Source organism: Lampetra planeri, chromosome 18 (assembly GCF_965212315.1).
Source record: "Lampetra planeri chromosome 18, kcLamPlan1.2.h2, whole genome shotgun sequence".
In the NCBI taxonomy this organism is placed as follows: domain Eukaryota; kingdom Metazoa; phylum Chordata; class Hyperoartia; order Petromyzontiformes; family Petromyzontidae; genus Lampetra; species Lampetra planeri.
The window spans coordinates 6,592,865-6,608,863 of record NC_136124.1 but is presented as its reverse complement, the minus strand read 5'-3'; the positions used below and the strand labels follow the sequence as shown (position 1 = coordinate 6,608,863).

Genomic DNA, 15,999 nt, shown 5'->3' with positions numbered 1-15,999 from the left:
ACCAGCGTGGCGACGTATGGTCAAGCAGCCCCACGACCTGCATGGAAATCGAGGCCGTCATCCAGCAGCGGATGGACTAAAGGGAATGTACGTGCGTTTACGCGGAGTCGTGAGTGTTGAACCTGAATGTCATCAAAGGAGGGCAGGTCCTTGTTGTTGACCGTGCGCCGGCGATGCCACTGCCGCAAGGAGTCGCGTGCGTCCGTCTTGAGCCGCCATCCGGCCTCCTCCTGGTGGTAGTTCTTGAGCAGGAAGAGGGCGCCGTACACCGTTGTCAAATAGTAGCCCCCTGCATACCGCGAAACGCACGCACGCAGGGACACACGCACGCAGGGATGCACAGATATGCAGCAGTCGTCACCACAGGTTCCGGCACATCCCGAGAGAGAGCGTTCAAGTTCATGGAGCTCTGCTACAGATTCCCGCGGAGGTAATTGCGTGCTCACGCGCGCTGCTGCTGGAAGGGCCTCTAGCAGGAGCTTGTGGGGAGCCAGAGGGTATTGTGGCTGACTCTTCCACGCTGGGACAGACGTCGTGGAAGAGGTGGTGGTCTCAAAGGTCACCCACGACCTTTGAGTTGACACACTCGAGCCTGCACACTTGCCCTTAACAAATTCTGAGCGTATAATAATACCACTGGCCTCATGTCGGCGCCAAACTCACACCTTCCAATGGCTCTCGTAAGCCACTAGAGGCCATGATGCACCGGATAAACTTTCGCGTAAAGGCTGCACTGCCTCGCATTTTTTTCCCGATTGTCAAAATCATCGGTTGCCAAAATCTGGACAAATACGATCGCTACCCCCCCCCCCCCTTGTGGGCACCCGGGGTGGCAGTTTCAAAGATATTCGTAGACCAAACCTTCTACTACATGAAATACACTCTTCAACAAACGCTTGTTTTCATTAGCGTCTGTCATTCTATGCCATTGCCATACCAATTGTTTACAGTTGCTCATTGTAAAAGCATTGGTGGTGAGGATTGTGGGTGAGGATTGCTGGTAACGAATCCCAGGAATGTTCCCTCGTGTATAAATCTGCCCTACAGTTGTGTGCTTGGCATGACAAATAAGAATGCTAACAACTGACTGTTGGGTCTTCCCGAGTATGGCTGAGTGGTAGGGCACAAGCCGGTTGTATCTTCTTCATATCTAAACCTGCTTTTTGTGGTTAGTTTGTTGTGCTTCCCTGGCACTTCCGATTAGCACGGTTAACTTGGGAGGGTGCGAAAGAAGCTCAACATATATACATACCATTACAGGTAAGGAACTATCTCATCAAGAAGATGACAGTCCACATACATTCCAGTTCCCGAGAGCTGAGGACTCCTGAGCAGCTACCATTAGGACTGGTCTCACGATCAGCTGTCGAAACATTGCCACGGTTGGAGAGGCATCTTCTCGGCGAGATCTTTCCTTCACCGTAACGGTTGAGACAGTCCCAATCCCGACCGCCATAATAAAAGGCACCTTCTCCACTGAGCAGCGACGGGTCGAGCAGCTCCATCATGTACTCCACCTCCATGTCGAGGAACGGCATGTCGCAGCGCGCCAGCACGTACATCAGCACCGGCATGAAGTCGTCCGCCCCAAACATCGTGCCTGTGCATCGGCACCGAATCGACCAATCAGTGAACAGAAGCGCAAGCGTTACCTGCATGCCCCGTTCCATGCGAGAATTCTCATATTGATTTTTTACCTGCCCCCATCTCCCCACCTAGACCATCAACGCAATGCCCATTATTGCGCTTGTTATCGCATTATTCAAAGTGGCGACATCCAGGTCATCAGTTGGCTCGGTTCTCGTCCAGCAGCAAAACGAACCATGGCTGACAATTAGAAATGGCACGGAACTGTGTCCCAGGCAACAGCTGAATTGAACTGGGGTGCAGCAATTTCGCAAAATCATAAAACGCTCATTCCGGTTGACAACTCCACGCCAACGAGCGAGCACGGAACCCACCGACGATCGCTGTCGATTCCACGCGGGCACCGGTGCGGCGGGTCCCGCGGAGTCTTAACTATTTTTATTTTAGCAGGTAAGGCCACGCTTTTTCAGAAGCTACTTGGCCACAAACGATAGCTCATCACGTGGAAATTGAAAGTGGCCAAATACTCGGGAGAAAAATCCACGAGACCGCGGGGAGAACATGCAAACAAATATACAGCAGGTGTCGGTCAGCATCGAACCCACGACCCCCTGCATACCGGGCGAGGTAGTTAACATCTTGCCACCATGGCGCCCTTACCAAGGCCGCTTCCCATGGCGTCGTAGATGAACTTGCACGCCTTGAGCAGCAGCAGCACCTTCTTGGAGGGCGAGTAGGTGGCATGCATGTGCGCCAGGGTGACACGGATCCGCTCAAGGCAGGCGGCATCCGGCACGTTGGGGAGCCGTACTGCCGCCCCTGCACCGGCCCCCCCAGCCGCCCCCCCGGCCGCTCCCCCGGCGCCGCCGGCCCCGAAGTCCGCCAGACTGCTCTCGCGGGCGAGCTGCAGGTTTTCGCGCAGGCGTCGCGCGCTGCCGTCCATCGAGCGGAAGTCACGCATCCACGCGTCCACCTGGCCCTTGAGCGGCTTGAGCAGGCACTTGTGCAGGGCCTTCTCGATGACCGCGTCTGCGTGGAAGGGACGGGGGTCGAGATGCCAAGGCCGGAGTCGGTGAGACCGGCCGGCAGAAGGGGCACGTACGCGAGCGCGCTCGGGCACGCGACGATGCCGACTCGTGGCGTGATGTGCAGTTTTATGATGTCGTCACACACGGCAAATTGCGCACGTTAAGAATTGATGTATTCACGACTGGTGAATGTTGTGTGTGGGGCGGAGAGGGTGGCATAGTAGCTAGCGCGCCGAGCTATGGATTTGGCGACCCGAGTTGGATACCCGGCCATGTACCTATGACAGTCTGGCACACACAGTGGTCACCCATACGAGCACTATCCAGGCTTAAGCCTGCTTAGCTTCTGAGATCTGAATGATCGGGGCTCATTCTGGGCCATTGGAGGTGATATTATAGAATCCAGTTGAATTTTTTTTACGACCCTGAATATGAGCGTGATGATCCATCCGGAGGGCTCTGCATCTCGCTTTACCGATGTCGCTGTCGGGAATGAGCGACTCGATGGGTGGATCAAGCTCGTGGGTGTGCAGCAGGTAGGCCTTGAGCTGGTTGAGGAGCTGCCGGACGGCCTGCAACAGGTCCGAGCTGCTCTGGTAGTTGTTGCCGTTCTCCTGCGAGCGCCGGGCAGAGTTGGAACGACACGACAATTGGCAATCGCCAGCGCTTTATCTACAGATATAAAAGTAAGTCAGGAGCGAACAGAAGAGATAGGAAAGAATGGGGCTCGCCGACGCTGCTGTTAAAGCAATGTAAAACAATGGGCAGGACACGTCGTGAGAAACAGCTGACGAGAGATGAGGCAAACGTAACCATGGGGTGGCGATCGAGAGAAGGCAGGAGAAGCAGGGGAAGTTAGCGGAATGCAGTGAGATGAAATCACAGAACTCGGAGGCCACTACCAGACAGCAGCAGCGAAGGAAAGGAAGGGATGGAAAATAATCGGGGGAGGCCCTTTGCCCAGCAATGGGAAGGAAGAGACTGCAACAACAATAACTACAGCGACAACAGTGCTGCAAATGCAACAAGCCATGGTCTTGCCCCACCCTATCTTGCTTCTCTCAAATATTACCACTCTATTCCATCCCGTCCTCTGCGCTCCCAGCCTCGACTGTCCTTCTCTGCCCTCGCCCTGCGCCCAGTCACACTCTTGTTACTTTTCCCTTCTTGCTCCCCTTCACTGGAACCAACTACCACTGCAGCACAGAGACATCATGTTCACTGGAACCTGGGGCTTAAATTCCACCTCTTCTACTTCGCCCATCATCCTGCTACTGCTACTACTCCCTGTCCCCCAGTTACGACCAGGCATACCGCAACCCCTATCACTACCCCCCTATCACTACTCTCCTATCACTACCCTCCTATCACTACCCCCCTATCACTACCCCTATCACTACCCCCCTATCACTACCCCTATCACTAGCACTATCACTACCCCCCTATCACTACCCCTATCACTAGCACTAGCACTGCACCTATAACTACTCCTATCACTACCCCTATCACTACCCCTACCACTATCACTACCCCTAATGCTACTCCATGCCACTACCCCCCAGCTATGACCAGGCCTACCCCAACCCCTCCTTAACCTCTGCCACCTGTCCTCCTGTCACCATCACTACACCACCACTTTTAATGACAACCCCACTCTTTATTTTAACCACTATCATCTTATGTACAATTTTATTTTTGTTGTAAAGTACCTTGGATTAAGGCGCTATATAAATGTACATGAGATAAGAGATAACAACAACGCCAAACTGCTTGGCATCCTAGGCGTTGTGGTTCTGCCGTTGTAAAAAAATCTATCCGGTTAATAATTACATTCACGATGATGGATAATATGTTACGAACGTGGAGAGTGCGGCGGTCGGAAATTGAGCAACGGCATCGGCAATAAAAACAACGAAATGTCTGGTAAAGGTGCAGCCCTGCAACTGTCCGCTCATGCAACTGCTGGAGGAAGGGCCTCCACCAGAGGGAGCTCTAGGGAGCCCCTCTCTCTATAGAGGGTATTTGGCCTACTCTTTCACGCTGGCCAGACTTCTTGGAAGCAGTGGGAGTACCCACACTTTACCCCACCAGAATTGGCCTGCCGGATCAACTGGTAAATAGAGGTTTGGGACGTTTAAGAAACCGGCAATGTTCGTTTCAGCTGCCGCGAAGGGTGATCAAATCGAACCAGCGACCCCTGGATTTCCAAGTCCGATGTTTAAAATTGTTTTACCAGGTAAGGCACCACTGAGCTAGATTGCTCTTTTTCAGAAGTGACCTGGCCACAAATGATAGCCCAACAAAGTGGCCTATCATGTGGAATTGTATAGCAGCTAAATACTCTAAACACATGTTTCTAAATGTGGAGGGAAGACCCGGAGGACCCGGAGAAAAATCAACGCGACCACGGCGAGAACATGCAGACTCCAAATATAAAAGGCGTCAGGATCGAGATCGAACCCACGACCTCCTGCATACCAGACGAGGGAGTTAACATCTCCTAGCCACCGTGGCCCCCCAACGTGCTCACCATTACCCTCGGCAGCGTGTGGATTACAAGACCCTCCTGACGAGATGTGGCGGGTACCTGTATGAAGGTGATGTAGTCCTGCAGGAGAGAGCCAAAGTACGAGCGCTTCTCCTGCGCCAACTCCACAATCTTCCGCACGACGCGCCGCTCCGGCGTGAGCAGCAGGTGCAGCACCTCGCTGAACTTGCGAAAACTCGAGCGGACTTTCCCTCGCAGCGCCAGCGCGGTGGAGCGGCGTAGCGCCGGCGGCGTCTGGTAGCTGCTCTCGGTCTCGTCCACCTCCAGAACTTCGCCGAATATGCCTTCCTCCTCCTCCTCCTCCTCGTCGTCCTCCTCCTCCTCCATGCTGCTCATGGAGGCCGAGTCGAGCTCGGGGATGGCGGGCACCTTCCCGGCGATGAAGTCAAACAGGCTCTGGTCGTCGCTGAGCAGCTCGTTGCTCAGAGTGTCCGAGCCCTGGTCGTCCGCCAGAGAATCGTTGCCGTTCGTCAAGAAGCAGCTCCCGCTGAAGGCGTGTGCGGAGGAAAGTGGGACCCGGTAACCCGTTGGCGTGTCCGCACTCTCCGACTCCTGCCGCTCCCGGGGCTTCTCTTCTGACGGGGCCCTCTCCAACTGCGCATGATCGACGTGGTCCGCCACCCAGCCCACCTTGGCCACCCTGCCCTGCGTAGACAGTGGTTTCTTTTCAACGGGCGAGCTCGACAGTTTCTTCAGTCTGGGCGGAGGCACTGGCCTCACCATCGGCGCCTTCGGGACATCGTAGCTGCCGCCGCCGCCACAGCCGCCTCCGGCAGCGTGGCCGTTCACGTCGGGCGGCTCACGGCGCGGGGGGACGACGCCGGAGTCGGACGAGCCGGCTCGGTGGGTGGCGGCGTCGGCGGCGGCATCGTCGCCTTCTCCCGAGAGCGAGTGCCGGAGGTCGTTGCCGTTGCGGGAGCCCGCACCGTCGTTGGAGCTGCCCCGGCGGCGGGGAACGGGTGGGGGCGGGCGCGGCGGCGGGGACAGTTGGCTCGTGCCGGTCTCCGTGGAGACCCGGACGCCTCCGGCGGAGCGGCTCCAGGCGCGGCGCAGCGAGGCCCCTTCCGTGTGCTCCTCCAGGAAGAGGGGGTTGATGAAGCAAAGGGCGCGGCCCTTGGGCGTGGCGAGCTGGCAGGGCGCCCGCGTGCGCACCGACGGGCTCCCGCCCGTGCCACCGGCGTCGCCTGTGCCACGCTCGGCTTTCCTCTGGTTGCGCGAGGAGTTCCAAAACTCTGGAAGAGAAAATAAAAAGTGTGTTGTTGGAAGGAACCAGAAAGAGAGGAAGACCTCAGAGAGAATGGCTTTCTGGTGCCAGAAAGATGTCGCACTACTTGAGCATATTGGCAGACAGAGGAAAGTGGAAACAAATTACGAAATGTGCAGTGGACACCCACGGGCTATTTGCCCATGGATCGTGATGATGATGGAAGAGAAAGAAGCGCCACAAATCCACCGCGCTGTTACTTTCACGGATTTATTTTGGCGAGACACCGTCCACCCCTTAGTATAAATGGGCAACACCGCAGTTAGTCGATGGGGACTTCCACTGCTTCCAAGTTGTCTGGCCAGCCTGGAAGTGTAGGCCAAATACCCACCCTTCTAAAAAATGTATGACCTGTCTCCCTCCTGGACACCTGTGAAAAAGAACTTCATAGCCCATCGGATTCCTCCAGTCTAAATTCTGTCTGTCTGGATGGTGGGCAAGGGTAGGCCCAAAATGCATTCTAGGCCCGGCTCTCTCATCGGCAGCAGTGGCACGGGCAATAACTTGCAGCCCTGCGCCTTTACGGTCAGCAATAATGTGTCAGTTTAATTGCGCGAGTACAGGATGTTTAACTAGAGGCGCGTGAAAGTTCACCGAGATAAGAATCTCTTTGACAAAGAAGGTGTGGTATGTGGTGTATGGTACAGAATGCGATGGTGAAAAGGGAACGATGATAAAGAGACATCAAGATAAAAAAAACGTGTACTTCAGGGAACACTTATTGTACACGCAATTCCCACCACGAAAGAATCCTTCAGTTCTATATTTCCCACAGATATAGGTGAAGTGGTGCGCCAACAAAAAGAACGTTAAAAGAAATAATTTATAAAAACTATGAATAAGCTGTGAAATACACAAGTAACGAAACGTGTAAACCCTTTTCTAACAACGTCGACCAATTTGTAAACGATCTACATATTGTCACTACGCGAGTACAAACAAAGGATGAAAACTTGGAATACTTTGACAAACGTGAGTTTAGAATTGGTGCGGAAAGTGTTACACACGCTCTATAATAAATTCCTGTAGCAATCTCCAAGCAATAACCTCGGTTTATATCCTTTGAACGTCATAGCGATTTACTGGGTGGTAGTAATGAACAAATAAATCAACAACCCTAATGGCCCCTAATGGGCTGTGACAGAGCGAACGATAGCATTGCCGGCGCACGCACCTATTCCCAGGTGAGAAATGGCCTCAAGCTCCTTGGCGGACGTGGCGGCGTCAATGGCGTGCGGCAGCTTGAGTGTGAAGGGCAGCACGTCCCTGGGGAAGGGGGGGGGTGAGCGGAATGGCAGGCACTCGGACTCACAAAACTCACGACATCAGCAGGCCGCGCGAAACACACAAGCCAGGCTCTCGAGTAAAATCTCTTTGAAAAAGGCTGACCACCCCCTTCCCCCCCATCCCCTCCACATTACCCCACACCACCCTTCGCTGAGCGTCCCGGCGCTACGCACGAGTTGCATTAACGCTGCAATGACAACGCGCTGCCGCTCCTGGCTAGGGTTGCCACCTGTCGTCTCGGTTGTACCAGGAACGTTCTTTTTGTTGACGCAGCTGTTCTCGGAAATCTGTGTACGTCTCCCGGATGTTAAAGTCCTGCGTTTTTTTTCTGGCAGTTGCGTAAACAATACACCGCTCGAGATGATCTCCTCTCCCGTGTCCGCCCACCAAAGTCAAACGACTTTCCGGTGGCGAGCACATCTTAGCGATGGCAGGTTGCCCCGCAGGTGACATCTCGCACAGTGCAGGAGCCTTCCTCGAGCGATGGGCAGAGCAAGAGGTGTCGCGCCGTCTGCCTCTCGCCACAGCCGCAGCGATCGCAGTAAGCCCTCTGCTTTTGTGGAGTAACGGACTGCCACGTGGCCAGTTTGGAACTTGGCTTGCCGACTTGGGCACGAATTCGGATCGGGATGATGTATTTAAATGGAGTCTCCCTCCCCCCTCCCCCAACCTGTCTCCTGGTATTGCGAGACATTCTTCGGCTTCGCACGATGCGTCCCTGTTTGTTGTACTGTACCTACTCACAGGTGGCAACCCTGCACTAGGCCTGCTGGGTAACCGCACAGCGTGGTGGTCACCTAAATACACTGGATTACAGGACAGCTTAGAGCATCCGATCATCACAATTAATTTATATGCGAGGTAGATAAAGCGTTTTATGCCTAAGAGGTACAGTCAAAACATCATAAAATCAGTTACGAGCGAACTTTAGCCTAACATCAATACAATGAAAATACAATTACTGTAGCCAACATAAATAAGGCACATATCTTCGAAAAAAGCTTAACATGAATACTTATAGTAATTTGTAAATACAATGCTGAATGAAGGCCATCCCTGAATGTCTGTCATGACAGTTGTTTGACCATACTTCACCGTGCTCATCAGTGCACGATGGTGAAGGGGGCGGGAGCCAGAACCGGTTCAGACAGCACTCGCTACTGATATCAGCCATGGCCAGGTATCAAACCTAAGTTTTCCAGGTTCATAGCGCAGTGCGGTAACCATTGTACCACCACTGATTTGGTAGGTAGACCATTTTTTAACAATGTGAACATAAACCAACTCAATTATGCAAAGTTCAGTATACAAATTTAAACTTATTCTGAGCAAAAAACAAAACCTCATTCAACCAGTCCATGGCCACAAACCTCAACGTGTTTTCAGTGTTAGTCAGCTGTTGATGTTTCCACGCATTCTTTGCATGCACTAAACGAGGCGTAAAACAGCGTCGTGTTATTGGTGGACTGCGAGTTTTCGAACCCACCTGCTTACACAGTAGAAGGCAACGAGGCGGAAAAGGTCGGCAAAACTAATACTGGATCCCTCCAGAGAGAAAGCTTTTATAACAACAGGGGGAGAAAAGGAGGGGGTGGGGGGGAGGAGAAGAAGAAATGAGAAAAAAAACTTCAAAATACGACAACACTTTTGTTTGTTTTTACTCGTCCGCCGCAAATTTCGTGAAAAAAAATAAAACATTTCATCAAAACATTTAAAGAGCTTTTGCTATCGCGGGTCGATGGCGCAGCGCCAGAGGCTACGAGCGAGCGGCACGAACAATATCGTCGCCAAGCAAACAGTAGTGGGCGGCAGTAACGAGCGAGGTCGCCAGAAAGAGCACGCACGCATTTCCCCAGAACGCTACGTAACAAAAATCACATTTGCTTTGCATCAACCACGGGGAATGGCATCGGTGTCAGTGCCGGATTATCTTAGTAGAAAAAGTAGCATATGCTATGGGCCCGCACTTTCAAGGGCCCCGCGCTAAATGCTTTCAAGCTATCAATTCCGGTTCAGTGATTCTGCACTTGCTCTATTACTAGTTAGCGATTTGCCGTATTATCTGGCTGTATAAAAAATGAAAAAATACAATTACTTTACTATGCAAGTAAAAAATTGTGTGTTTTAATATGTGTTTTTTGTCTTATTTAGGGACCCTTTATAACACATGCTACAGGCCCCGCACTGGCTTAATCTGGCACTGATCACTGTTGTTGAGGTGCAGGGGATGGCGAGTGAGGCTCTCTGACGATTCATGTTGCCATATTCGATAATTACATGGCAAACTTACTCAATCGAGACTATACATAGCAATCGTCACCCCATCCTGGCGGACCGATGCCCCAGGTCACTCTTGCAAATGGGACACACCCTGGTTTCTTTCAGTTCACAACTGGTGAGACAAAATTAAATCGAACCAACAACTCTTGTTACCTGGGTCGGACCCGAGATGGACCCGACTGGATGCTGGCATGCCGGCAGATTTCACTCTGCGAAGAACCATCTGGCCGGAAACCAAAGCCACTAAATCTCCAATATAAAACTTAGCAGCGCCGCGTTAACATGGGGGAAACGGTGACTGACAGGACCCCTGTGGAAGTGTATCGTCTCACTGTTTCCAGCCACTCACTTGACTGCGTTTCGATGATGGCAAAGTCTTTGACGAAGCAGGATCCTTCCTCGCTCGAGAGACGCACGGAAAGAATTTTCTTCTGAATGGTGGATGATCTTCTCACTAAAAATGCCTGGGTTAAATACAAAATATCAGTCAGAGGGCATGTCTGACCATACTTCACCATGCTGCTCAGTGTGGGAGTTGGTGAAGCGGGGGTGGACTCAGGACCAGCACTGATGTTAGCGCCAGGGCCGGGATTCGAACTCAGGAATGCCGTGTGTTTACGAGCAGTGCGCCAACCGCTTTACCAACGCCCCACCTCAGGACAAAATAGGGTGCAAGATCTCTCGCACAGCATTGCAACCTTCATTGTTTAGAGAATGTCCCGCAGAATTGGAAATCTCAGAAGTTCTGAAATCGCTGCAAGCGACCCCTGGTACACGCAGCAGGGGGAATCACTTTTTCGCCTGACCTCCGAGCCAGCGTGCCATCTTTTAAAATTTACGACCGTACAGCGCAATCTGGCCCATTCATACGACGGCAAACTTAGCTCAGCGGGAGGTCGCTCATTCTCCTGCCACCCCCCCCCCCCCCATTTGGTGGAACTCTCTTCCCCCAGCAATCTGCGTGCGTCTCACCCCGCAGGGCTCCCTCTGCAAGATGTGCATGGCCTTGGCGGGGTTCACGGTGAGCTGCAGCCACACAGGGTGCGAGAGGATGAGGCGGTCGAGGACGCTGATGTTGCGTCGCGACGGCTGCCGCGGCAGGCACCAGGAGCGCGCCGGCGGGGGCCGCTCCTCCAGCTCATCGTAGTCGGGCTCGCAGCCGGACTCGTCCATCATCCTGCGTGCGATGGACAGATTGCTCAATGTCAATTTGAAGATCGCATTCACCGTCGTCAAGATACCCAGTGGCACCGCTCATGCCTGCTTCCTCCGTCTCAGATCACTGCCACCTCCACACACGCCGTTTCATTTCCTCTCAGCTCGCTCCAGAGGTTGCAAATGGGTTTTGATTCCTTACCCGTACCCGGCCGCACCAGGGTCGAAAACGGGTATCCGTACCCTACCCGATATCCGGCTACCCGTACCCGGCCAGGTATCGGGTAGGGTACGGGTACCCGATTGCGATCTCTGGGATTAAGCCATGTTGCAGGCGCGGGTGGGTTGATTCTAGGAACTTGAATTGTGAGAAGAGACAAGACGTTGGGAAATGAGTGACAAACGGTGACTCACCAGTGACTCACGGCCTACCCATACCCGTACCTGGCCGCACCAGGGTCGCAAACGGGTACCCGTACCCGGCCGGGTACGGGTAGCCGGGTATCGGGTAGGGTACGGGTATCGGGTATTGGGTACCCGGTTGCGACCTCTGGCTCGCTCTACTCCACACACTTCTCCTACCTCTGCCCTCTCATCTCACTCTACTCACCTCCACACAAAGTGCAACCTCTCCCCTCTACTCTCACTCTACTCTTCTCCACGCACTCTCCTACCCATCTCCTCTCATTGTACTCCCCCACACAATCTCCCACCTCTATCCTCTGATCTCATTCTGCTCTCATCCACGTACTCTCAGAACTCTCCACAAAATGAGGTTTCTGCATCTTCGCTCCTTCTGCCCCTATTGTGGAATTCCTTTCACCCAGCCATCCGTGCTGTGGACTCCCTGCCTCTGTCCAAGTCCAGACTCCAGACGTTCCTTTTTTCCTCTGCCTATGATGGACTGCCTCTCTCAATAACAAATGTAAAAAAGCCTACTCTCTTGGTACAGAAGGTTGAGACGAAGTCACACGTAAACACTATATAAATCAAAACCATACTGAAGAAATTCTAAGTCATCCGATTACAAATCCAAACGAGTGGTCACCTGCTGTCAGCTTTATGCCGTTGGGGCTAAACCAACATTGAGCACCTGTCAGGGCTGATACAACACGCAAGGGGATGGACGGTTGGGCAAACACCCCACCTGGCCATTTAAGTCCGGCTCCGTCTCGCGTTGGTGTTGATTCATTTTAGATTAGTTGACCTAGGGGAGGCCCCTAGATTGGCAGGTGAAGGGAAATAACCACAGCTGTCACCGAAGCGCACGGTATGAATAGGAATCGCACGCGGGGAGATTGGGACTGCTGCTGCACAGGTGTGTGGCAATTTCAACGAGGATTGCTCTTGCGCTTTGACACGCAAGAACGGGCACGCCCGTCCGCACGCAAACTTTTACCACGATGGAAAAACGCCGCCGTCCTCCCGGTGCAAGTCAACACAGCTCAGCCCACGCAAGCAGTACTGTGCGCAACAAGGTACCATAGTTTAGATGGAGTGCTCTTGCCAACAACATCTGCTATGCCAGCAGCATTTGTTTAATAAGCCTGACTCTGCTGATTAGTATTATTATTGTTGAGCTTATTTTACCCAGGAAAGCCTCATTGAATCTAATTATTCTTTCTCGGGAAAATTCTGCCAGATTTTTGCAGTAGGGGACAACAAATTTTATGATTTTTTTTTACTTTGCAAAAATTGGACCATAACGGTCGGGCACACATCGGCCTACTCTTAAGAATGACATTACGGGATCTTTAACCGTCAGTGTAGTATATTCACGGTTCTTACACCTGCAGGTATTAACCAGGAGCAGACGCTGGATTCGAATCGGGGGCCTCTGCAACAAGCGGCGAACGCGCTTCCACTGGGTCACGTCACTGATGAGACTAAGAAGGTCGAAACTGGTCCACAAATGCTGCTCGATAATGTTAAAGTGGAAAAACGATAAAGGACTGAATTTTTTTTTCTATTTATATGTGAGAATAGACCAGAGTTATGATGATTTTCACTATGACATTAAAGCAGTGGTCCGAATCCATGTGGAGAAGGTGTCATGGTCAGACTCAAATAGAATTACGAAGGCAAGGGCACACACGCTGCTAGAACAACCTGCAGGGAACACGCATGACGGAAAACACATTTGTAAAACACATTAAAAATCACTTCACCTCTGAAGTTTACTGGGGCCAGAAGTGACTGCCATTGTGGAGGTGTTCTTTGTCTTCTGACATCAACGTAAATCCTGAAAATTAAACAAAAAACGTTTAAATATCATTAACATCCAAACAGGAATGCAGGTGATGAGGCGGTAATGCATTTAAATCGATGACCAACTATCTGTAACGAACCCCAGTTTCGTGATGGGCGGATCGAGTGTGCTGGAGAAGCGCGTGTGGATGCCAACACTTCTTCCAAGACGTCGTCTGGCAGACATGGAAGAGTAGGCCAAAATAATCTCTCTATAGAAAGAGGTGTTCTCTAGAGCTCCCTCTAGTGGAGGCCTATCCTACAGCAGAGGTAGGAGCAGGAAAGCTCAGGGCTGCACCTTTACCTTTTGCTCATTTGATATGAAGAAATGATAAAAATATGTAACGTTTCATTTGTACCATGTTATTCATTTAACAACAAATACAATTACATTAAATGAATATAAATCTCTGGTGAGACCTCTCACTTTGGGTCTGTTGTTAAAAACCATTGGCACCACACGATCAATCTGTAATGGCCGGGTGGGGGGAGGCAGGGGGGGGTGCGAGCGGGGTGGTGGGGGGTTAAGCTGACAGTGAAAATGTCAAGCCAAGGCTTGCGTGTGTGCAAAATTCCAACACACGCTGACCTCACTGGAAAACAGGAAAGGGATAGTCCCAGCGAATAAGGTCACATGTTTTGGGGCTCAAGGCGCCTGTGTGGTTCAAGTTATCTCATTGAGCCTCAAGCCAAGGGGCAGTTAACGCGGGGGTGAGAGGGAACTGACATTCGAAGAAAAACGGTCTTTGGATGCAATTCAAACAAAGATTGCGCAAGCCTTCAAAACAAACCACTGTGCGCCTAGGAAATGGCAAAACAACACAGATAGCTCAGGCCACAGATGTATATTTAGTGAGTTCAACTGAGTCGTAGACATACTCTTTGGAGGCAACACATTTATTAACACCAACACACGGAGTAACTGCCCCTCAACAGAATAGCAACCTATGGTGGTGACCACCAGGCTGACTACGCTAATTACAACGTAACTAGTTACAATGGACTGGACCACAGCTTGGGTCCAGGTCCACATGTTGGAGACTCTGTAGGACGTAGAACGTAGACGAAGGCTTCTTCAGGATGAACAACAACGCCGGTCCCTCTGGAATCCTCTAGCAGGATCTGGACCCTGACCACGTGACCACCCCAAGCCCCCACTGGGGGGCCCTCTGTAGACTTAACCGGTCACGCGTCCTCTTGGGTCAACCAGAGTGCACAGCCTCTAGTAACACCTTTCCTTTGGCCAGCACTCTCCCACCCGGTCCTCTCATGCTGGCATTGTACGCCAAGCGTGATGCCATCCAGCGCTGTCAATAAGCGCTGACAGAGCCCCTCTAGGGCCGGTACTGCACCCACATCCTCGTGGTGTCCACAATGTCAATGCACTGCACGCCGTGCCTCTGTAGGCCCGGCATTACACAGTGACATCCCGCGATGTCACTACATATACATTAGTTATTTTCCTGAGTTTTGCCATGTTTATATGTGCTGCAAAATGTTAAACAAACCTTCACACAACCCAAACTTTGGTATTAATCATTCCGTGGGAAGTAGGCTGTACATGAAGTTATTTTCCGAAAACATCTCACAAGAGCCGTGAGCATGAATTATTCACGAGTTCGTGACAAAACGACAGCCTTACTGAGTATTTGTACCGATTCCTTGCTAACATTTGACAGTTGTCTCATAAAAAGACAGAAAAAGACAGAAAAACACGCTTGTTTTGAGTACAAAATCGTCAGTCCAACACAGTACAACACTGGAACAACTGCCAAAGGCCTTTCCAATAGCTTTAAAATGTGATATTTTTTCCCCCCACACAAAAAAACGCCAAAAATTTAACCAAGGCCAGGGCTAACCGCTACCATTCTACTGCAGTATTAGACACGTTAACAATGCATCGATTATTCCGTTAAGATCGATTGTTACGCTCACGATGGCTGCATCATATCGCGTCTGTAAGAATCGCGAATTTTCAAGTCGGTATGTGTTGTGACAAATTGTTTGGCGATGCTGCTGCTTGCGTTGGCGGTAGTACACAATCACAGACAACACATGAAAATTCAACCACTGTTTGTCAACGACATTGTGGCCTTAAACAAGACCAGTACATAATAGGTGACGTTGCGGGAAATGCCCCTTCTTCGCAGCCTCTCTATTGCATAATATTTTTCTTTTTCATCACGACACAACATGAGCTCCGAGACAATACTGCTATTGCCATTGGAGGAGGAACGGAAACTCCTTGAATAGCAACTCCAATTCGGCGTGGCGGCAATCATACGTGGGGGGTAAGGGGGGGGGTGGATTGGACACGCTGCCCCAGCCAAGTAGGGATCAAGCGCAGGCCCGGACTGGCCATAGGGCAGCAGTCCATAGGGAAAAGGCCCCAGTCGGCCGGTCCATTCTGAGGGCCGGTGGGCCGGTCTGTATGGGGAAAATTGCGAATTTGATCGGAGCAAAACATAGGGCTTTTTTTTATTACGATATTTTATAAGCTCTAATGTGTACGCTTCATTGCGTATTTACGCTCTCAGTTGGCATTAAGTCCCCGTATATTTGGCAGCCTCAAAGATTCTTCCTCACCGGCCAATGAGATCGCA

General features: G+C 51.6%; 1 protein-coding gene across 2 annotated transcripts in view; it reads right to left on the bottom strand.

The window, feature by feature from the left end:
* LOC144723548 (ras and Rab interactor 2-like) overlaps window positions 1–15,999 on the bottom strand; it is a 37,339-nt gene that overhangs the window by 6,495 nt on the left and 14,845 nt on the right. Inside the window, exons 2-11 of one of the 2 annotated variants that reach the window (XM_078602384.1) lie at window positions 13,318–13,391; window positions 10,967–11,171; window positions 10,344–10,458; window positions 9,085–9,142; window positions 7,602–7,693; window positions 5,203–6,395; window positions 3,091–3,229; window positions 2,248–2,616; window positions 1,469–1,600; window positions 123–289 (exon numbers count right to left, since the gene is read on the bottom strand). In XM_078602384.1, coding sequence (XP_078458510.1) covers window positions 123–289; window positions 1,469–1,600; window positions 2,248–2,616; window positions 3,091–3,229; window positions 5,203–6,395; window positions 7,602–7,693; window positions 9,085–9,142; window positions 10,344–10,458; window positions 10,967–11,171; window positions 13,318–13,352 — 2,505 coding nt within the window. In that variant the 5' untranslated portion in view covers window positions 13,353–13,391. Of the gene's footprint in view, window positions 1–122; window positions 290–1,468; window positions 1,601–2,247; window positions 2,617–3,090; window positions 3,230–5,202; window positions 6,396–7,601; window positions 7,694–9,084; window positions 9,143–9,200; window positions 9,274–10,343; window positions 10,459–10,966; window positions 11,172–13,317; window positions 13,392–15,999 lie in introns of both variants that reach the window. The other variant, XM_078602383.1, reaches the window with a different exon arrangement.